The following is a 24,446-nucleotide window of genomic DNA, read 5'->3' as shown; positions in this document are numbered from 1 at the left end:
AGTCTGGAATGCTGCTGCCATACTCCCATGTGTTTCCTCTTTCTGGATCCTTCCATTTTACTCTGTAGTACATTTTGCCATTTGCTCTCTTGGAACTAACAATTGAGTGGATGTCCTCTGGATTGAAGACTTGAGGGATATCCTTGGTTTGATTACCTGATGTTGGACTTGGAGGTTGTACCTGGCTGTCGTCGGGTTGTTTTCTGGATTTGGGCTGGTGATGCTTACTATTCACTCCTCTTTTCCCTTTGTTTACCTTTTTATTTACCTTGGTTGGAGCACTAGGACCTGGTGTGGCATGATTTTCCTTCATTGTTGCCGTGGGACTGGTAGGTTTTTCTGTTGTACTTGAAGTTGAAGCAGGGTTTTTCTTCTTTGTTGGGGTCTTTTGCTTCGGACTCTTGTTGCTGGAAGTACCTGCCTTTGTTTTGGAATTGACCTTCTTACCTTTCTGTTGTGGAGGTGATTGATCAGTAGCCTGGTAAGTTGAACTTGTTGATGGGGAATTGTTGCTGTCAAACTGAGTATCATTGACTGGTTCCTCGTTGTCATCCATGACTCCTGAATCTATGTCACTGGGGTTATTGAGGTATGGTTCTGGAGGATACTGTGGACGATCAGCAGGATCAAAATATGGCTTCAGACGGTTGGCATGGACCAGTGGTTTGTGTATTTTGTCGTCAGAACTTCGGCGTAGTTTGTAGGTATAATTTGGACCTGTATGGACGATATAATAGCTACCATACCACTTTTGGGTTAATTTGTTGGAAAGGCATTTTTTTGACAGTAAAGCCAAACTCTTTGACCTGGGGCGAATTCTGGTTCTTTAGCCTTTCTATTATATTGTTCTGAATACACCTCCTTAGCCCGAGCAGTGTTTTCAGCTGCGATTGTTCTAGTGATTTCAAGCTCCTCAAGCAAATTGGAAAGATAACTTTTGTTATTGTGGCCTAAATTTTCTTTTGGAATTAATGCTACATCTTGTGGAGCTCTCATTTCTCGGCCGAAAAGCATAACATATGGGGATTTTTGAGTTGATGAATTTGGGGCCATCCGATAGGCCATCATGATGCCAGGAATAAAACGGGGCCAATCATTTTGAGACTTGTTACAATAGGCTCTTAGTGACTGATTGATATAGGAATTGAGCCTTTCTACACAGCTGTTTGTTTGAGGATGGTATGGGCTGGTATGGGTAAATTTAATTGCCAAAAGTTCACAAATTGCTTTGATAAGTTTGGACATGAAGTTCTGACCTCTGTCTGAAATTAAGGTCCTTGGTGCGCCACACCGACAAAATATTTCTCTGACGAGAACATCTGCTACTTCTTTGGCTTCTTGGGTCCGAAGTGGGAAGGCTTCACACCATCTGGATGATGCATCTGTGATAACCAAAATGTACTTGTACTTATCTGGTGTTGTTGGCAGGGGACCGAGAATGTCAACGTGCCATCGGGTGAAGACCTCTTCTACAGGTAGTGGACGAAGTGGTGCCTTCTTAGCATGGTAGTGCCTCTTGGTCTGTTGACATACCTCACATGTCTGGACATAAGTAGCAATCTCGCTGTACATTTTGGGCCAGTAGTACTTAGGTCTCATGGTGTTGTGCATCCTTTCTTTCCCATGGTGGCAACCGCCAAACTCTGAGTCATGATAGGATTGCAGGACTTGATTTCTGAGGGTTCTTGGGACTGCCAGCTGTTTAATGAACTTGTCTGCATGGCCTTTCTGTCTTTGTGGAACAAATCTGTATAGGATGCCTTCATCAATTTCAAAAGTATTGGCTTCAATAAGAATCTTTTGACGATCCTTTTCATTTTGTGGAAGGACATCATCCTCTTTGTAGTCAAAGATTTGGATGAAATCTGGACAAATCCTTTGTAGGTGACGTAAATTTGGATGTTCTTTTATACTTACTTCAACCAATGTGTCTTGGGTAACATCAGCATTTGTAGCATGTAATGCTGCAACAACATTAACTGGTACTGACTGATAATCCTCTTCATATTCAAAGGTGACTGACCAATGTGTTGTCTGTGTGTCTGATTCTAAGTGATTGACAATAGGTGTGCAAATATCCTCAGTCTGAGTTGTCTGTGTGACCCGTGTGGATGAATGGGTGTTAGGCAAGATTGTGGTATTGCTAGTTGATTTGCTTTGCTGAGTTGAAGTTACTGAGAAGACTGTTTTCTCAGCATCTTCTTCTGTCTGATCATTACAGTTAATATTTTGCTCATATTCCCTACGTGAGAGAGCATCGGCATTCCCATTGGCTTTGCCGCTGCGGTGAACAATGTCAAAAGTGTAGGTAGAAAGTTCCAAAGACCATCGCCCTAACCTACCTGTGGCATCCTTGATTGATTTCAGCCATTTCAATGCTATATGATCAGTGTAGACTGTGAATTTGGAATTTGCAAGGTATGGACGAAAGGATCTAATGGCTTCAACTAGAGCTAAGCCTTCCTTTTCTGTAATGCTCCAGTTCTTTTCGCTGCCATGTAGAGCTCTACCACCAAAAGCTATTGGATGTTCATTATTTTTCTCGTCTTTTTGACTCAAAACAAAACCTATGCTCATATCGCTGGCATCAGTTGCGAGAAGAAATTCTTTGTCAAAATTTGGATAAGCCAGAACAGGTGTATTACTCATAGCATGTTTGAGTGTGTTGAATGCCTGATCACACTCAAGTGACCATTGGAACTTTGGTTTCTTTCCTACTTCTGCCTCTGAATGCTTCTTTAGCAAGGCATTCAGTGAAAGCGCTATGTGAGCGTAATTTTTCACATACTTCCTGTAGAAGTTCGTGAGACCTAAGAAGGAGCGGATCTGCTTTTGTGATTTGGGCACTGGAAAGGTTCTAATTGCTTCAATCTTTTTGTCATCAACTTGAACACCTCCACATGATAAAACATGACCCAGAAAAGAAACTTTGTCTGTTGCAAAATTGCATTTGGATGGCTTTAGTGTCAATTTTGCCTGTTTCAGATAGTAAAATACTTGCTCCAAATGCTGGAGATGCTCTTCAAAGTTTTTGCTGTAAATTATCAAATCATCAATGTAGATCAGCGCAACCTTAAAAAGTAATTTTCTTAGCACTTTGCTCATGAGCTGTTGAAAACAAAGTGGAGAATTTGTCAAACCTTGGGGCAAACGTTTGAACTGATAAAGGCCTTGATGGGTGACGAAAGCAGTTTTATGCTTTGAATCTTCATGTAATGGCACTTGGAAGAAGCCATTAGCAAGGTCTAAAGTTGAGAAGATCTTAGCTTGTGCATTGGCTATGTTATCAACAACATCATCAAAAACTGGAAGAGGCCATGACATTGGTAAAGTGACAGAATTCAACTTTCTGTAGTCACAAACAAATCTATATGAGCTATCACGTTTCTTGACTAGGATAATGGGAGCTGAATACATAGAAGTAGACTCCTCGATCAAATCATACTTCAGGAAATCATCTATAAGCTCTTCAGTGACTTTTTGGAGATGAGGGGATTGGCGATATGGTCTACACTTAACGGGTGGGTGGTCGCCAGTGTCAATGATATGCTGGTGCATGTCAGTCTTTCCTAAATCTGCAAGACTCGTTGAAAACATGTCTCTATTTTGTCCCAAGAATCTAAGTAGTCTGTGTCGTTGGTCAGGAGTCAGTTGTGTATTGGTCAAATCAAATCCTAATTTTTGTGCAATTTTAACATAATCCCTGGTGTCATTGTCTCTGTTCTCATTGTCGGTGTTAACGGTACTGATGAATGGTTGGTCAGAGCCGATTTCAAACACAGAGTCTTGGTCAATGTAACTAAATTTGCCTACAACTGTACCCTTGTCAAGAACTTTTTCTTCTTGGGAGGGATTCATAAGCCTAAATGTAGCAGTTTTGCATTTCACTTTGGAAAGAGTTCTACCACCTGCTACTTCAGAATGAGCAGTGAGGGAAGCAATGGGTTCAATGAGGATGAGGGAATCCGCTTTGACCTCTGATAGTCTAACCTTGAAATGAATTTCACTCTGAGGGGGGATGTAAATCTGATCTATTGTTTTTGCTAATCCACTAATCTCTTGCACTGAATTGGCTATGAAATTGATATATTGCCTATCTGAGGTGCTGTTGTTAAGTATCAAGGAATGACAGCTATAATCTAAGACTGCATCATTGTCATCAAGGAAGTTCTCACCTAGTATCACTGCTTCTGGTAGTGTAGGCAGAACATAGAATCTTTGAGAAAATTCCTGATCCTCAATGACAAAATCTAACACAACTGAACCTAACACTTTATGCAATTCGCCGCCAACACCTTTAACCTGTGGAAAGGGTGAGTTTCCAAGAGTAAGGTTTTCAAAAGCTGTGCTCAGAAAAGCGGACGAAATACAACAAATGGATGCCCCTGTATCTACTAAACAATTTGTTGTTTTTGTGCCAAATTTTGCCTGAATTACACTTTTGGCAAGGGGCGTAACTAAAGACACTGTTGGAATTTCACTTTCAAAGTTACTTTCCATACCAGACTCCATATTTGCCATGACACCTATTAGTATGTACCGTACTAAATTAAAGAAAGACAAGTAATCAACAATGTAGTACTTACAATATTTGAAGACTTTTTCTTTCGTTGTTGGTGTCTTTGCAGGAGTTGGTTGTCTTTAATCCAGTGTTGAGGTCAGAGGTAGATGCAGCTTGCTTGTTATTCCATCAGATGATCACGGTTGGACATGTCCTCCAATGGGTTCTTGTAGCTGGTTGTAGTTAGTTCCTGGACTCCGTGGTTCCGAAAACGATGATTCTCCGCCAAATTATCATGGAACTGTTCTAGGTGAACAATACCTTCCAAATGACGTGCTGGTTTTCTTGGGGAATTAGTCAGCAAAGAGCCAGAGTCACAGGAGACTAATCACAATTTTATTTACAAGAACAATTAACAATTTACAATTTATGCTTAGATAATAACTGAGGGTGCCACAGAGAGTCGGTACACACTCTGGGCTGTGGGAGAGAGGTCTGCTTTGTAAGAGAGTCAAACCCCTTCTCTCCTAGAACTTGGCTACAGTATGTATTTAATGAAAGTTTGAACAATAGAAAGGAATGTGATTGGTTGATACACGATTGGTTGTGTCCTATGCTAAATGGATGGCTGAACAGAGGGGAATACTAAATCCTGTTAATCCTGTTGGACTGGCACTAATCTTGTTGACATATTTACTGGATGCTTTGAAAGAGATTAGGGTGTCACTATAGATGAGCTTGTATGGGGGCTAATCCTTAATGCACTATAGACGAGCTTGTATGGGGGCTAATCCTTAATGAGTCTTAATTGAAGTAATGTTATTCTAATATACCCCGGTAGGTGATGACAGATATACTTAAATAAATATCCTTTGTCTGGGAGATGGGATCTTGATACCTTAGGCTAGCATTTATCTAAAAGCTTCTAATCTATTAAACTATGTAGACGTAACACTGTCGTATTGAATAGTATGTCTAGATGCGCTCCCATTACCTTAGGCTAGCATCTATCTAAAAAGCTATAACTGAAACTACTGATATTTTATATATACATTTTACCTGATGATAAATATTACTTGCTAAACTATAATTATATGAAATGATGTATAAATATTACACCATGATAACTCATAAAAGCACTTGATGTGGATCTAATTATTATAGGATAACTTAGTATAAATGTTATCCCATGATAGGACTATGTAAATAGCAGAATTTTTTTTCATGTCTCCAAAACGTACAAATAAGGTGAACGTTCTTTTTGTATTGATAAATCATTCAAAATAAAAAAATTGCAGCCATTTTCATGTATAAATGTTTACATTATTTGTTGGAAATGACACAAAGAAGCTCTGAATGAGTTTTATAGTTGTATTCCAGTGGGTGAAATTAAGTGTCATTAAATATGTGTTTTTGACAGAAATGGCATCCATCTTGAAAATTCAGATGGCTAATGGGATTTTTCAAATAAACGGTTCCAGGACGATAAACCTACAAATTTAGGTGCTTGTATCCACATTTGAAAGATGGTTACAGTTATCTGCAGGACTATTATCAGTTAGTTAGCAATTACCCCCAGTAAACAAAAATAACATCAAAATAAATGCCTCCCAACCCCAAACTTGGATGTGGTAGAACTTGACCTACATCACGGTTACTCACACCATGCAGCTGTCAGTGGCTGACAATCTTGTGTTTACATTCTCCTTTGCTAGTTAAAAGAAGCAAGACGACAACCACGATCTACGATGTGGTTCAACATTAACCTGTAGATTTACTTGGAATGATTGAGCTTGCTGGTACAATATGATTACCAATGGAACCAAGAATGACTGAACAGCCGCTTTTTAGCTTGCAGACGAGCCGGACATTTTGACACGAGGTAGGGCCTATCTCAGAATCTGCATGGTGTGACCTGTCAATTTCAAGATTTCATGGATTCCAGGCCAGAGTGTGAATGGAATGAGACATTGGTGGCCCAGACATAGTGGGTCGTGTATGATTTTCTTAATTGTGCATGTGTCCAAGGTAATTTTAAAGACGTTATCGACAGTAATTGTTGCTTTGCGCAATTGGAAGGTAGCAATTTGTGTACCATTTGACCTGAACTACGGTAATCCCCTTGTTCATGGTGCGGACAGTCTGGGATGTGCGAGAGGTACAATGTCAGTACCCGAGGGCCTTGAACCTATTACCGTAGTTACTCCAACAAGCACAAAGAGTGATCTCTGTTTAACAGCTTTTATTCTCACTTTGTGTTGCCGGTCAACCCACTCTATTTGTCACTTAAATACGAGACTTCGGCCGCAAAGCTTCAGTCTCAGTCGAAATGCTGGTGCCTAAGTTTGGTTTCTGTTTCGAAAGGTCGTGACAACAAGCCGAGAGTGGAACACCATTCCAGATGTATCCTCCACAGCCGCCCTCTCATCTGGGGGCTTTTGACCCTTTTCAAACCGGTACCTACGTCACAGTTCTACTCATTTTTCCATCTATCATTGGTCAACCACCTTTCCCCCCTACACTAGATCATTCTAACCCACTCTTGTATAATAACAATATCCTTATTAGGACTTGTTGTAATGTGAACTCCTCGACTCCCGGAATCTGAACTATTCCCTTCCCAATACCATATATGTACCTGAGGTCAATCTCATCTAGTTTTCTTCTCTTTATCTGTTCCATTTCTGATAACTTGTATGTTCCTTCTGACGTTACTCTTGTCGTCTTGCTCTGATATTCCAACCCTCGACCTACTACCGTCACCCCCTGGTTATCAGTGGCCAAGTATGTTTCCGGTGGTCTTCAACTCCGAAAATCACCTGCCCTCAAAATATCTTCCAATGCGTTGTATCTATGTCTTACTGTTTTATCCCCTCACATTGCCCAATTATATATTTACTGTATGTGTCTTAATGAATTGATAATTGCTGTAATTTCATGCCTATAATACATGTTCTTAAATGAATTTCATCAAGTTTGACTTCAATGATGTTGGGACATTTATATCATGGATTTTCAAATGGATAAGTGTTTTCTGAGTGATGAACTTTCAAATCCTCTTCTGACAAATCCTTACTATGGTGGTTGACGGAGATAGCAACGACTATCAATCACAAAAAGGTTTGTAAACAACATGTTCACCATAGAACATTTCCCTAACAGATTCATAAACATTTCATCTGTGTGCAAAAGATATGCCTTCGTTAAATCTTTTAATGTAATCATCAAAGCAGTCAGAGTTGCGGCCTAGCCAACGCCCAAAACATCCAATATCAAACTACCGTATATCCCCTATTTGACGCTATGCCGTCTATTAATTATGCGAGAGTCCTTGACTCATCGTGTATTAGAGACCTGGCTGGTATTAGAGACCCAGCGTGTATTAGAGGAAATATAAATACGTTTTACAGTTCATATGGAGGTGATTGATCGGCAGCCATTTTCTATGAATCTATATGTAGGCTATCTGTTATTCATATGCACATGTTTTTTTAAAAAGGCTTAATATATTTAAAAGTGGTTTCTGTAGCAAAAATACCTTTACTGTATGTTTTATGCTTTTGTGCTTACCTATATGCATTTATATATTATATATGAATGTGTATACCTAGAGATGAGAAAAACATGTATTGACTTTTTATGAGAGAACATCTGTCTATTATATGTTACTGGTATGTTGTATATGGTGCATTGCATTGAATTGCAGGTTTTCATTGATTGTTTGAAAATGTATTACATATTGGTAGATGCAGGTGTCTTCTATAATAACACTTGTGAGTAGTTGTACAATTAGGAATATGTATGTTGTGGGATGTTTGATGACTTGAATACTTGTTGATAGGTTTCACATGTGATCACTGCCCAATGAAACATTCGAAAAGATGTATTCTATACAGTGACATAAAAATAAGTTGATGTTGTGTTGATGTGGAAAAAAGATGTGGGGACATTGAAGATTATCTGTATATCCCAAATTTTAAAGTCGAAAGAAAAGTAAATACTACCTCGAGCTATGCTTGTTAGGTAGTTCGGAGTTTTTTCCCTGGAGGTATTTCCTTCACCATGATTGGGAATATGTTCAAATTTCTAATCATACCCCCTAAAAGGTCAGGGGTATATAGTTATACCAAGGTTCCGTTTGTCCGTCCATCCGAAAACTTTGTCCGCAGGATTTCTTTTAAATTATTCAGTGGATTCATTTCAAACTTAGTACATATAATCTGTGTCATATGGAGGGGTGCAGTCAAAAGAAAAAAAATTGTTTTTATTAATTTTCCATTTTTTTATGAATTTTTCAAACACTAACCCTATCCATTATTATCGGTATATATAGAAACGGGCTCCGTACGTCCGTCCGCCACGTTTCGTTTCCGGAGCATAACTCATAAACCGTTCAATATTTTTTCATCAAACTGTACATGTCTGTCAGGTACATGCTGAACTGGTGCCTTTTGCTATTGAGAAATTTTAGAATTTTTTATTTTTTACATTTCCATGGCAACAAGATGGACTTAGGTTCTGTGAGGGTAGGGTTCGTTTCTGGAGCATAACTCATAAACTGTTCGATATTTTTTCATCAAACTTTGCAGGTCTGTCAGGTACATGCTGAACTGGTGCCTTTTGCTATTGAGAAATTTTAGAATTTTTTATTTTTTACGTTTCCATGGCAACAAGATGGACATGGTTCCAAACTCATCTTTTATTTACAATTTCCATGACAAGTTCCACCTCGGTTAAAAAAGGTTAGGGTTTGTTTAGATTCAATTATGTCAAAAATTCTGCAACAGGGGTGGGGGATATAGCCATGTTAGTGGCAAACTCTTTTTTAATTTGAAACTACTGACACACTAGGCGGGTCGGGGGTATTAGTGGTGCCACCCTCACTTTTGCCCTTGTTCCTGAATTATGCATGGTTAACCTTTTAGGACATCGGAGATTTAGTCAAACTGTAACGGAATACCATTTTAGAGCTTCCTAATTCTTCAGAAAGTGAAAGATTCCACCTCCAAACAAGTAGAAATGAGCAACCTCACTCTACAAGATGGTGGAAAATGGACTTCCTTCCCACATTTGATGGGACATATGTGGCCCTTTTTCAGGATTGTCAGTTCCATCTAGACTTTTTCAAATAGTTGCGAGACCACCTAGTCCAGAGATTAAATACAGTACAGCGGAGGAGTAAATAGAAGGAGAAGAAGATGAAGGTGTATGAATTGTTTGATCATGATTTCGTTTATGCCTTTATAGCCATGAAATGTTATTATTCTCAGATAGTATGTCTGGGGTTGTACCTATCTGAGACATTACCTGTAAAATTTTGTACACACACACACACACACAAAATGGCTGCCATATGAACTGTAAAACCTATCTATATTTCCTCGAATACACGATGGGTCTCTAATACCAGCCAGGTCTCTTATACACGCTGAGGCAAGGGCTCTTGCGAAATTAACAGATGGCATAGCGTCAAATAGAAGAAATATGGTAGTTTGATATCGGATGTTTTGGGCGTTTGCTAGGCCGCAACCCTGACTGCTTTGATGATAATAAAAGATTTAACGAGGCATATCTTTTGCATACAGATGAAATGTTTATGAAACTGTTAGGGAAATGTTCTATGGTCACCAGAATTGGAACAATTTAAGCTATTTCCTCATTAAAAAAACACGACAATAAATGTAAAATAAAAAATGATAAAACTTTTTTTAAAACACTTTATTCATCACAACCTGTTGTTTACAAACCTTTTTGTGATTGATATCCGTTGCCATGTCCGCCACCATCGTAAGGATTTGGCATAAGAGGATTTGAAATTCCATCACTCAGAAAACACCTGTCCGTTCGAAAATCCATGAAAACAATGTCCCTACATCATTGAAGTCAAATTCATTTCAGAACTAGCACAATTAAGAAAATCATACACGACCCACTATGTCTCATTCCATTCACACTCTGGCTTTGGAATCCATGAAATCTTGAAATTGACAGGCCACACCATGCAGATTCTGAGATAGGCCCTAACTCGTGTAAAAAATGTCCGGCTCGTCTGCAGGCTAAAAAGCAGCTGTTCAGTCGTACTCATTTCCATTGGTAATCATATTGTACCAGCAGGCTCGATCATTCCCAGTAAATCTACAGGTTAATGTTGAACCACATCAGAGATCGGGGTTGTCATCTTGCTTACAGAGCAAAGGAGAATGTAAACAAGATTGTCAGCCATTGACAGCTGCGAGGTATGAGTAACCGTGATGTAGGTCAAGTTCTGCCCCATCCAAGTTCAGGGTGGGAAGGCATTTATTTTGATGTTATTATTGTTTACTGGGGGTAATTGCTAACTATCTAATAACACTTACACATGTTAAATGTGTATTAGAATGTTAATTCATGCAAAGTTCGTTGTAGAAATATATTCGTTTAGCATTTTAAAACCTTTTTCTACAACCAGTCACCCCTACAATAGAAATGATGACATGTTCAATTTCCAAGAAATGACCTCTATCACAAGTTCCTAGAATATTGACTGTCAGTCCACAGTGTGTACAACAGTGTACAACAGTGTACAACAAGTTGGTAGAGATTAAAACATCTGTCTTTGGACTAAGTTAGGAGTGTTATTTGTCAACTTCTTTTGAAAAACTATGTGTTTTGAACACTTATTTTGAACTACTCACGACTATGGTGTTTTTAATCTTGAAGTTAAGTAATACTTGTTACATATATAACTACCTGTGACCACTTTTCGGAACGTTCTAAGATTGCAGACCTGTGTGCCTGTGTTGTTATTCGTTGCAAGAGAGCGCCGTTTTCAAAGCGTTGTTGCCGTCATGGTAGAATGGAGATAAACCTACTGTGTTTTGAAATTTGATATAGTCCCACTGTAGAAAAGATTTGGAAAATTTAAATAATGAGGTATCTTTTCTACAGGCGGACTACATCAAATTTCCAAACACAGTAGGTTTATCTCCTAACTGACCTGGGTAGAAGGATATAACAACTGACACTTATGGTTACACTGCATCAAAACCACAAACTTAATATATACTCTTCAAAAAAAGAAACGTGACACTGACTTTCAAAATGTAATATAATGCGATTGTTTCAAAATAGGACACAGAAACCATGATTGAAACACTGTTTGAAGATCAATGTATACAATGTTCAAAACAATAATCGTGTCACCTATACACAAGTACACGATACAGTTAATGTCACAGGGGTACAGAAAATGTCAGTATCGGTTGTGCCCACCACGTGCATCAATCACCGCTTGACAACGATGACCCATAGATGCAATCAAGTTGTCAATAACACGCTGTTGGATGTGCTGCCATTCATGCTGAAGTGCATCAAGAAGCACCGGAAGTGTTTGGGGCGGTGGATTCTTTCTGCTAATGTGTCGATCCAACTCGTCCCACAGATACTCAAATGGGGACAAATCTGTTGACTGTGTTAAACCGTTGTCCTGCTGGACCTGTCCGCCATGAACGTTGACGTGAGAAAGAACACAAGGCTGTAGGATCAAGTCTCTGTAACGCACACCTGTCAATGCACCTGCCACATGCACGAGAGGCGTCCTACCACTGTGATGAATTCCGGTCCATACCATGACACTCCCGCCGCCAAATGGGACAACCTGCTACACACAGTTGGGTGCGTAACGTTCACCCCGACGTCTGTAAACACATGCGCGCCCATCAGCACGTGTGAGTAGGAAACGGGACTCGTCAGTAAACAGTACATTTCTCCACCTTGCACGTGCCCATCTAACCCTCTGTTGGCACCAAAGCAGACGGTCCGCCAGATGACGTGGGGTCTATACATGACGTCGAACAGGTCTTTGTGCAAAAAGTCCAGCCTCCCTCAGTCTGTTGCGTACCGTTTGATCTGATATTCTGCGTACCCCAGGGATCTGTGTGGTTGTAGACGTGCAGTCTTGGAGGTGTTGCAGCCGGATGTATCGATCTTGTGCTTGGGTTTTCACCAGGGGTCTTCCTGACCTTGGTCTGTCGTCAACTCTGATGGTGTTGTTGTATCAGGTCCAGAGTGCGGAGAATGTCTGTCTAGATACGCCAAAGTGCCTGGCCACTTCTTGCTGAGTTGCTCCAATTTGTAATCTCCCAATGGCGTTGTTCCGTTGAGCTGCATTCAGTCTTGGCATTCTGTCACCGCCTCTACTGCCGTTATCAGGACTGTATGAACAGCCGTTGATGTGGATTTTTATACCCATTCAGCAGGGGGGCCTGCTTGCTTAAATGCAGGATCCTGTGCTGCACAATGTTTACAGGCGGTTGCGTTCAGATGAAGCTGTAAAATTGATCCCCAAACGCTACGTTTATGTGCTTTGCATGTGTTTTCACGAATTATAGACACATCATCTTTCTGTTTGACTTATTTGGTTCTCATTTAATGTAATTATTTTAGATATTTGGCAAAAAGTGGTTTTACATCTATGTCAAGTTTCTTTTTTTGAAGAGTATAATAGTCTACCGAGTGGCACATTGTCCTGGGTCACAAACTATGGGTCTTCAGCTATAGTCCCTGTCTGTCTTCTTGCTGCAAGATAGTCCTGCATACATTTAACTGTCCAGTATGGTTTGCTTAAAGCAAAGGTGGCCACGGTAATGCCTCAGCGCATTGGATCCATCTTCGATTGTCTGAGGGTGAGCTCAAAATGGGAATTGTCATGAGCAGATACGATGAGTCCATGGCAAAGTGATGATTAGAGGTGTCTTTCTAGCACGTGCATTCACCGCATCTTAGGATTGCGAAGAACCCTTAAGAACACACAGTTTTCATCAAGAGATCTGTATATGGCGTAAAGAGACCATTACTGAGCACTGAACACAACAGACACAGAATATTAACAGTGATAGGTACTCGAGTGTACTTCTGGACTCCCTGAATCTTCTTGACTGCTCACTAGATGGTGTCCAAGCTGAGCATTCGTCTTGTTGACTATGGGTTGCTGATACCATGTCTGAGGTAGGAGAGGGCAGTCGGGTAGCCTAATGGTGAAAGCATTCGCTTGTCACGCCGAAGACCCAGGTTCGATTGCTAAAAGCGGCGTAAAGCCATACTCACTCTCTCACTCACTCACTCACTCACTCACTCACTCACTCTGAGGTAGGTGAATCTAATACCACACAGGTAAGATTGGATTGAGATGAGCTACAAACAACAGCAGCTATGACTATCGGATACAGCTCCAAGTAAGGCAATGGACAGGTCCTGCTTCGCTGCAAACCAGTGACCCTGGAAATTAGCACCAAAACCTACTGATACTGATGCATCTGTGAATAAGTCAAAATGTGGTGCTGCAATTTCATCCTCCAAAAGAATGACTTGCCCTTCCACTGGTCCAAGAAACCACACCACATATCAAAATCAAGGTGACACTTCTTGTTAATTATCACTTGGAGATGCAAGTCGTTCACAGAATGAGCTAGCTGTAGTAGGTTACTAATGAAAGCCTAGCCAGGCTTGATGATTTGCATCACAAAGTTTAGGTGGCCAATAACGCTGAGCAACGTTTGCTTTGTCACCTACGGCTGATTCTGAATAGAGTCTATGATTAAAATGATTCGCTGAACTATCTCTTGAGGTAAGGATGCCTCCGTATGGACTGAGTCTAGGATGATTCCAAAGTATTCATGGCAGGTGATCCCTGATCTTATACAGGGAGAGGGATATGTTAAGCTCATGAAATACTTGCATCTGCACTGCACTGGGACTGTCAATTGTTAGGAAATTGTCCAGAAGATCTGGATATCGTATACCTCAGTTGCTATCCAGCACATTGCTCGAGAAAGTAGGTCGAAGATTTCCGGACGAGATCTCGATCCAAACACTAATCTAGTGTAGAAATATAACTTGTCGTCACACTGCACACCATGAAGATGCCATAAGGATGACTTAAAAGCATCTTGAATGTCAGGTTTGCATAAAAAGGCACCTCGTCCTAATTGTTTAATAATTTGGACAGCATTATCTACTTTGACTATGCTTGTCGTAAGAGGCCCCTAATGGGATCGGGTATTCAGATTTGCTGACTTGGTTGATGCATGTCATTGTATCCCAATTGTGTGGGTCGATGCTCATGATATCAATCGCTGGATTATCTGGTCCAGACTCGATTATTTGCAGACAACCATCATATAGCTGGAATATTACTGACTTGGGCGTTAAACAACAAACAAACAACCAAACACACTTTGACATAAGTCAGTGAATAATGCATCTTTTTCAGTTAAAGATTTTGAGCTGGGATGTTCAGGATTACCATGAGGTACTGACAAGTCCACAATCACACCCTTTTTTTTTTTGAGTATTTGCCTTCCACAACTCCCATTGGATTGATTCTATAACAGTGAAAGGGGGACTCATTGAAAGGACCAATCATGAAGCCTTTTGCCAATTCACTCTTAACTACTTCACGTAACACCTCTGAGTCTTTGCACGCAGACAGTAGATTCTTGCAGATAGTAGTCTGAGAATGAATCTGCTGAATACCAGTGCAGAATCCAAACTTGAAGCCAGAAATTAAGGTTTTTACAAAGTCCTGTCGTGGATGTCTATTTAGTTTTGCCTTGAGTGTATCCACTGCTACTGGAGATGGCATGACAGAGGGTCAGTAGTTATCTTTCTTTCTCTTCCGTGATGCTGGTGCTGAAGATGATGTTGTTTATTCCTCTGGTTGTGTCTTTTCCATGGTTTCCCTCCTATCTTCTCCAAACCAGCACTTAAACGTGGGGTTGGTTGGGGTTTCATACAGATAGTACATAAATGCTGGAACGGTAGTTAGCATGTGTACTTTTATCAGAGTTGAAATTGTTACACAGTGGCAGTCCTTGGAATATCACTGTGTTCCTCCCAAACTTGTCTGTTCTCTTGGACTGACTCGAAGCTGCAATGTCATAATGATGATAAAAGGACTTTGTCACTGTTATTTGGATTTTGTCACTGTAATTGCAAATTATCAATTTTGACTGTTCTCATGTCAGTTGGTACTTCATCGGGAGTGAGTAGAGATGCTAAGTTCACATCCTTACCATCTATGATGTGTTTCCTAAGGTTTGCCGAAACTTCTGGAATAAAACTTGCTTGCTGCACAGGCAAGCTAGGTCACTGGCTCCGTTGCCATTGTATCATCATGAGCATACCTTGCAGTCGCCAAAGTGAAATTGTGACCGGAAGGGGCTGGACTCAGTGAATTCACATTTGTCCTTGGAGAGTGTAATATAGTCTTGGCTAGTAGGCACAGAAACTGCAGAATTTCCATGTTGTGTGTGCATAATCTTCTGTAATTGACAAACACTGTCTTGTAAAGTCTGAACTTGTTGCATGGTTAGGTTGTGTGTCGATTCTGCATCTGCATTACTATCACCTGGACTGGATTGTTCAGTCTGAGTTGTGTGGATGAATATTGTCCTTACAGAATTGTTGATATTGGGATTGCGGGGTGGCTTTATTTCCAAAACGTCTTCAACGACGAGTGACAGACCAGTTCTTGTGAAACTCTGAATACGGCCTCGTATCAGTGTCTGGCACGTTTGAAGCATAACGTTGACGGCTATTTGTTCTGCTTCCCTATGCCTTTCCGATTACCCCACACTCGTAGGGACGCTTGTAGGCTTACCTAGTTTCCGTCTTTGCGGCGGCATAGTCGTGGCTGCTGACCTCAGTGCATGCAAATATTGTGTTGCTGTCAAGGATCTAAATCTGAGTTGATAATGCCGAGAATCTTCACATTAAAACAAAGCGCACTAGTTCTGTCAGAGACACAATGGCAACTGTTTACTTTGTCCTGTGCATTTACTCACAACTCTGACATGCTTGAAAAATTACTAAAACAATAAAAATATTTAACTACCCAATATGTCATCGGTTATTTTCTTGAAAGCATACACAATATATATATATTCAAAATGAATGATTATCTTAGAAAATTCTGCAGTATCTTTGCTAAAAATATCTATAGCTACGACTGCCATCCTTGATGTCCTCTCACTCTGCTGTATACCATACCGTTGCTTTGTAAACTCTCTTATTCTCATGAATTAAGAATAAAGGATACCTTAAAGTGAAACAGTATAGTAGTTATGGTATAAAAGGGATTCCATGATAGTGGTTGAAGGAAAGAAAATGTGCAGCAGGCAGACAACCAAAGTCACTGACATGTAAGATTGAACACCCTTTTATCACCTGCCCCTGTGGCTCTGTGGGTTACAATGCTTAATGATTTGTGAGGTTGCAGCTTTGATTCGTGCCATGGATTATTCAGGTGAAAAGATTGTGAATTTTAACCAGTCATAAATCAACATTAGATTCATGTTAAAAGGATGGTTATAAATATTCTGTGATGTACCTCTCTTCAGTTAAGTTTTTATTTTTTTAAGGTTTTTTATATCGTTTATGAGTCATTCTCTAAAAATGTAACATTTTGGCCTATGAAAAAACAACAAATCTGAATTCATTTTTGAAATGTTTTTATTGAGCAGATAAACAACATAACAATTACTGAATATAAGAGTAAAGTGTGCAGGCTTAATATGTCTTATTTTCCTTTTTGCAGAAAATTATTTTTTGCATCTCTGTAAAAAATGTCTGTGCTGTTACCTTGCATAAAATTCAGTATTTGTCACCAAATCTAAATCTAAAATGAATTAAATTTATAATATGGCTATTGCATTTTGGCATAGTTCAAACATCAACAGCTATAAAATTTCATCTATTGGCTTTACTAAATTATCAGACTGTAAATATATGCATACAATGGAATTATTTGCAGAAAGATATACGATAAACTTGTCAACTGCTTACATTGAAATGGAACCATCATTATTCTATAAGGTAATAACAGTTATTACACTCATTTTATGAATTATATATATATTTGTCAGCAGATTTGAACCAATTATAACTTTTGAGATGGCAGAAACCTGGTGACAAGAAAGACATTCACGGTAACAGGACAGACAACATGGTAACAGGAAAGACAAAATATTTTGTAATTGCCAAAACTGTAATAACTATTTCTGTGTTGGTAGTTTCAGAAGCAAAGGTAGTTAAAAAAAGGGAAACTCAACGAATGTACATATCAAGGTGTTAGGTTTAATTTGTATGAGACACAAATTAAATGAAAACGTGAGGTTTGGTAACAGCATAGACAGGCAAAAATTCATAAACAAAACTTATGTGGAATTGCTCATCTCAAAAATAGAACTTGATCAGAAAGTATACCAACAACCTTAATAACACTTCTTTAGGTTACTGTTGCTTATTCCAAGCAAAAACCTGTTAGGAAATGAGAATAGTCAACTTTCAAAACTTCATTAGTAACAGCACAGACAAAGTCTGATAACATATTTGTACTTTTAGCATTATATGAGAACATTCAATAAATCATTCTTGACCTCATTCATGTGCACATATAAACACAGGTTATTGTTTGCCATGAATTGTTTCCAAAATACCTTCCCACAAAGAAGGCTCAACACAATAGTGAGAGGACAGTGTTATTTTGGAAGGCTCTGGTACCAAGCTAACAATGTCCTCAAAATGGTATCAGCATTTGTCTGGCCAGAAGAAACGATTTGCATTCCATTGCTTTCACACTTTATGCAAACATTCCACAAAAACTTCATCTAGCTCTATATCATCAACATAACCAGGATTTGGTATGTTGTCATACATAACAACAACAAATTTCACCAGGCATTCATTTGTATCAACTGGCTGGTGTATTTCCTTTTGTCTTTCCATCTTATCATCGTCTGAACTTTGTACCATTTCCTTACTTGTCTCTTGGTGAATCTCATCATCATTCAGACTCTCCATTCTGTCAGCACACATCTCCACTTAACTCATTCCCCCACTCAGGCTTTCCAATCTGTCAGCACATATCTCCACTTCTCTCTTTTCCCCACTCAGGCTTTCCATTCTGTCAGCACACACCACCACTTCTCTCTTTCCCCCACTCAGGCTTTCCAGTCTGTCAGCACACACCTCCACTTCTCTCTTTTCCCCACTCAGACTCTCCATTCTGTCAGCACACACCACCACTTCTCTCTTTCCCCCACTCAGACTTTCCATTCTGTCAGCACACACCACCACTTCTCTCTTTCCCCCACTCAGACTCTCCATTCTGTCAGCACACACCACCACTTCTCTCTTTCCCCCACTCAGACTCTCCATTCTGTCAGCACACACCTCCACTTCTCGCTTTCCCACACTCAGACTTTCCATTCTGTCAGCACACACCACCACTTCTCTCTTTCCCCCACTCAGACTCTCCATTCTGTCAGCACACACCACCACTTCTCTCTTTCCCCCACTCAGACTTTCCATTCTGTCAGCACACACCACCACTTCTCTCTTTCCCCCACTCAGACTCTCCATTCTGTCAGCACACACCACCACTTCTCTCTTTCCCCCACTCAGACTCTCCATTCTGTCAGCACACACCACCACTTCTCTCTTTCCCCCACTCAGACTCTCCATTCTGTCAGCACACACCACCACTTCTCTCTTTCCCCCACTCATACACTCCATTCTTTCAGAACACATCTCCACTTCTCTGTTTCCCCCACCCAGACTTTCCATTCTGTCAGCACACACCTCCACTTCTCGCTTTCCCAAATCACTCTCCATTCTGTCAGCACACATCTCCCCTTCTCTCTTTCCCCCACTCAGACTTTCCATTCTGTCAGCACACATCTCCACTTCTCGCTTTCCCCACTCACTCTCCATTCTGTCAGCACCCATCTCCACTTCTCTCTTTCCCCCACTCAGACTTTCCATTCTGTCAGCACACATCTCTCCTTCTCTCTTTCCCCCACTCAGTTTCTCCATTCTGTCAGCACACACCTCCACTTTTCGCTTTCCCCCATTCAGTTTCTCCATTCTGTCAACTCACACCTCCACTTCTCTCTTTCCCACACTCAGACTCTCCATTCTGTCAGCACACATCTCCACTTCTCTCTTTCCCCACTCAGACTTTCCATTCTGTCAGCACACACCTCCACTTCTCTCTTTCCCCCACTCAGACTCTCCATTCTGTCAGCACACATCTCCACTTCTCTCTTTCCCCCACTCAGACTCTCCGTTCTGTCAGCACACACCTCCACTTCTTGCTTTCCCCACTCACTCTCCATTCTGTCAGCACACATCTCCACTTCTCTCTTTCCCACACTCAGACTTTCCATTCTGTCAGCACACATCTCCACTTCTCTCTTTCCCCAAATCAGACTCTCCATTCTGTCAGCACGCACCTCCACTTCTCTCTTTCCCCCTCTCAGACTCTCCATTCTGTCAGCACACACCTCCACTTCTCTCTTTCCCCCACTCAGACTCTCCGTTCTGTCAGCACACACCTCCACTTCTCGCTTTCCCCCACTCACTCTCCATTCTGTCAGCACACATCTCCACTTCTCTCTTTCCCCCACTCAGACTTTCCATTCTGTCAGCACACATCTCCACTTCTCTCTTTCCCCAAATCAGGCTCTCCATTCTGTCAGCACGCACCTCAACTTCTCTCTTTCCCCCACTCAGACTCTCCATTCTGTCAGCACACATCTCCCCTTCTCTCTTTCCCCCACTCAGTTTCTCCATTCTGTCAGCACACATCTCCCCTTCTCTCTTTCCCCCACTCAGACTCTCCATTCTGTCAGCACACACCTCCACTTCTCTCTTTCCCCCACTCAGACTCTCCATTCTGTCAGCACACACCTCCACTTCTCTCTTTCCCCCACTCAGACTCTCCATTCTGTCAGCACACACCTCCACTTCTCTCTTTCCCCCACTCAGACTCTCCATTCTGTCAGCACACACCTCCACTTCTCTCTTTCCCCCACTCAGTTTCTCCATTCTGTCAGCACACACCTCCACTTTTCGCTTTCCCCCATTCAGTTTCTCCATTCTGTCAACTCACATCTCCCCTTCTCTCTTTCCCCCACTCACTTTCTCCTTTCTGTCAGCACACACCTCCACTTTTCGCTTTCCCCAATTCAGTTTCTCCATTCTGTCAACTCACATCTCCCCTTCTCTCTTTCCCACACTCAGACTTTCCATTCTGTCAGCACACATCTCCACTTCTCTCTTTCCCCAAATCAGACTCTCCATTCTGTCAGCACGCACCTCCACTTCTCTCTTTCCCCCTCTCAGACTCTCCATTCTGTCAGCACACACCTCCACTTCTCTCTTTCCCCCACTCAGACTCTCCGTTCTGTCAGCACACACCTCCACTTCTCGCTTTCCCCCACTCACTCTCCATTCTGTCAGCACACATCTCCACTTCTCTCTTTCCCCCACTCAGACTTTCTATTCTGTCAGCACACATCTCCACTTCTCTCTTTCCCCAAATCAGGCTCTCCATTCTGTCAGCACGCACCTCAACTTCTCTCTTTCCCCCACTCAGACTCTCCATTCTGTCAGCACACATCTCCCCTTCTCTCTTTCCCCCACTCAGTTTCTCCATTCTGTCAGCACACATCTCCCCTTCTCTCTTTCCCCCACTCAGACTCTCCATTCTGTCAGTACACACCTCCACTTCTCTCTTTCCCCCACTCAGACTCTCCATTCTGTCAGCACACACCTCCACTTCTCTCTTTCCCCCACTCAGACTCTCCATTCTGTCAGCACACACCTCCACTTCTCTCTTTCCCCCACTCAGACTCTCCATTCTGTCAGCACACACCTCCACTTCTCTCTTTCCCCCACTCAGTTTCTCCATTCTGTCAGCACACACCTCCACTTTTCGCTTTCCCCCATTCAGTTTCTCCATTCTGTCAACTCACATCTCCCCTTCTCTCTTTCCCCCACTCACTTTCTCCTTTCTGTCAGCACACACCTCCACTTTTCGCTTTCCCCAATTCAGTTTCTCCATTCTGTCAGCACACACCTCCACCTCTCTCTTTCCCCCACTCAGTTTCTCCATTCTGTCAGCACACACCTCCACTTTTCGCTTTCCCCCATTCAGACTCTCCATTCTGTCAGCACACATCTCCACTTCTCTCTTTCCCCCACTCAGACTCTCCATTCTTTCAGCACACACCTCCCCTTCTCTCTTTCCCCCACTCAGACTCTCCATTCTGTCAGCACACATCTCCACTTCTCTCTTTCCCCCACTCAGACTCTCCGTTCTGTCAGCACACACCTCCACTTCTCTCTTTCCCCCACTCACTCTCCATTCTGTCAGCACACATCTCCCCTTCTCTCTTTCCCCCACTCAGACTTTCCATTCTGTCAGCACACATCTCCACTTCTCTTTCCCCAAATCAGGCTCTCCATTCTGTCAGCACGCACCTCAACTTCTCTCTTTCCCCCACTCAGACTCTCCATTCTGTCAGCACACATCTCCACTTCTCTCTTTCCCCCACTCAGACTCTCCATTCTGTCAGCACACATCTCCACTTCTCTCTTTCCCCCACTCAGACTCTCCATTCTGTCAGCACACACCTCCACTTCTCGCTTTCCCCCACTCACTCTCCATTCTGTCAGCACACATCTCCACTTCTCTCTTTCCCCCACTCAGACTTTCCATTCTGTCAGCACACATCTCCACTTCTCTCTTTCCCACACTCAGACTCTCCATTCTGTCAGCACACATCTCCACTTCTCTCTTTCCCCCACTCAGGATCTCCATTCTGTCAGCACACATCTCCCCTTCTCTCTTTCCCACACTCAGACTCTCCATTCTGTCAGCACACATCTCCACTTCTCTCTTTCCCCCACTCAGACTCTCCATTCTGTCAGCACACACCTCCACTTCTCTCTTTCCCCCACTCAGACTCTCCATTCTGTCAGCACACACCTCCACTTCTCTCTTTCCCCCACTCAGACTCTCCATTCTGTCAGCACACACCTCCACTTTTCGCTTTCCCCCATTCAGTTTCTCCATTCTATCAAACCACATCTCCCCTTCTCTCTTTCCCCCACTCACTTTCTCCTTTTCTGTCAGCACACATCTCCACTTTTCGCTTTCCCCCATTCAGTTTCTCCATTCTGTCAACTCACATCTCCCCTTCTCTCTTTCCCTCATTCAGTTTCTCCATTCTGTCTGCACACACCTCCACCTCTCTCTTTCCCCCACTCAGTTTCTCCATTCTGTCAGCACACACCTCCACTTTTCGCTTTCCCCCATTCAGTTTCTCCATTCTGTCAACTCACATCTCTGCTTCTCTCTTTCCCCCACTCATGACACGGTGTTAGAAGTGATCATGTAACATTACTTTCCTTTAAAGTGGCTAAATGTGTTACATTTCTTAATTATTTGTGTAAATATGATAAAAAAAAATCCTAGAATGTCTTTGCTGTCACTGAAATGTGTCTGTGCTGTTACTATTAAAAGTCTGTGCTGTTACCAAAGATCTACTGTGCAGTTTAATCAGTGTTTATTGACCCAAATGTTAATGGAATATTCAAATTTTCCTGTAACTAACAAAAGCCTAAGAGATAGTTTTGTTCAATGTTTCAGTGTCTTTAAAACTTGTTCTCAAAATCTCTATTAAACACTAAATGTCTGTGCTGTTACTGTTAAGGGTCTGTGCTGTCATAGTCACTCATAGACACAGTGTTTTAAGTGATCATGTAACATTACTTTCCTTTAAATCTGCCAAATATGTTACTTTTCATAATTATGTACAACAGTAGGGCAAGCAAAATGAATAATTTTTCATTATTTGTGTCAACATGATAAAAAAATCCTAAAATGTCTTTGCTGTCAATGAAATGTGTCTGTGCTGTCACTATTAAAAGTCTGTGCTGTTACCAAAGATCTACTGTGCAGTTTAATCAGTGTTTATTGACCCAAATGTTAATAATATTCAGATTTTCATGCAACAAGTAAAAATACAAAATACATTACCATTCATGTTTTCTTTGTCTTTTGATATGTATATGTTGAAACATTTATTGAACACTATATCAGCTATATGTCTGTGCTGTTCCCTAAATGTGTCTGTCCTGTCACTTTTTTTAAGGTGACAGCAGAGACAATGACAGGAGAGACAAACTATGACATAATGGCAGCTTAGGGCAATGACTTCTCCCTTGCACTCAGAAAAGCACACTGGTTGAGTTCCATTCTGACAGTCAAATATACTCATTATGTTTGATTTTTTTTATAACAATTTCGAAACCCAAAATGCATGGTGACAGCACAGACACCTGCAAAAAGTACACATAAAAAGACAACACTTACCAGTTATTTTTAAGACATTTCACCCATGTAAATTGCTTGAGCATATGGTGCCATGATAGTACTGGAAAGGAAGAGTCCTGCAAAGACCTTTGCCTTCTGAGATACCAAAGGAGAAATGATTATTTGTATTTGTACTATCTGGTGACAGGACAGACACTATTACTCTGGACAAGATTACTGTTACCAAAAATAATGAATCCAAGTGGAAGACCAACAGGTTTTCTGCTGTTATTAGCCTTTCATGATGTCATGCTACATAAATCACCAGGGATTTGGGAAGTATTTGTTCCCAGAGACTTTAGATAATTTGAGAAAGTTTGATTTTTTAATTGTGGACAACACATTTCTGCACATTTCTGCACATTTCTGCACATTTAAGGTATTTTGCTGGCTAGCATAAGGCTATAGCAGTAATCTGATCAGAATATTGCATACATCTGATAAATATCTTCATTGTCAAGTAATCTGAAAACAGAATTATGAGTTGTTTTCAAGAAAATTCATTTGGACAGGAAATGTTACTTATCTAGAGAATGACCCTTATATCGACAATTATATCATTGTCTCATGCTAATTTCACTTTGGTTTCAGAAAATGAGCACTGGACATACTGCCGAATGTGTAACAGTATGCGTCCTCAACGTGCTCATCACTGTAGGCGATGTGGTCAGTGTGTTATGAGAATGGATCACCACTGTCCTTGGTAAGTGCAGTTAAAGTTCTTACAGTATGACACATTCCTTG

General features: G+C 41.1%; 1 protein-coding gene across 3 annotated transcripts in view; it reads left to right on the top strand.

Annotated features, from left to right (window-relative positions):
* LOC139480433 (palmitoyltransferase ZDHHC21-like) overlaps nucleotides 1-24,446 on the top strand; it is a 405,161-nt gene that overhangs the window by 137,884 nt on the left and 242,831 nt on the right. For 2 of the 3 annotated variants that reach the window (XR_011654416.1, XM_071263508.1), the window contains one exon: nucleotides 24,294-24,405. The exons of the other annotated variant lie outside the window; for it this stretch is intronic. Coding sequence is in view for 1 of the 2 variants with exons in the window: in XM_071263508.1 (XP_071119609.1) it covers nucleotides 24,294-24,405 (112 nt within the window). In the remaining variant the exon portion in view is untranslated. The remainder of the gene's footprint in view (nucleotides 1-24,293; nucleotides 24,406-24,446) is intronic. 3 annotated transcript variants of the gene reach the window in all.

This window comes from Haliotis cracherodii, unplaced genomic scaffold (genome assembly GCF_022045235.1).
Source record: "Haliotis cracherodii isolate W230 unplaced genomic scaffold, xgHalCrac1.p SCAF_4, whole genome shotgun sequence".
Classification (NCBI taxonomy): domain Eukaryota; kingdom Metazoa; phylum Mollusca; class Gastropoda; order Lepetellida; family Haliotidae; genus Haliotis; species Haliotis cracherodii.
This window is presented reverse-complemented; position numbering and strand designations above follow the sequence as displayed.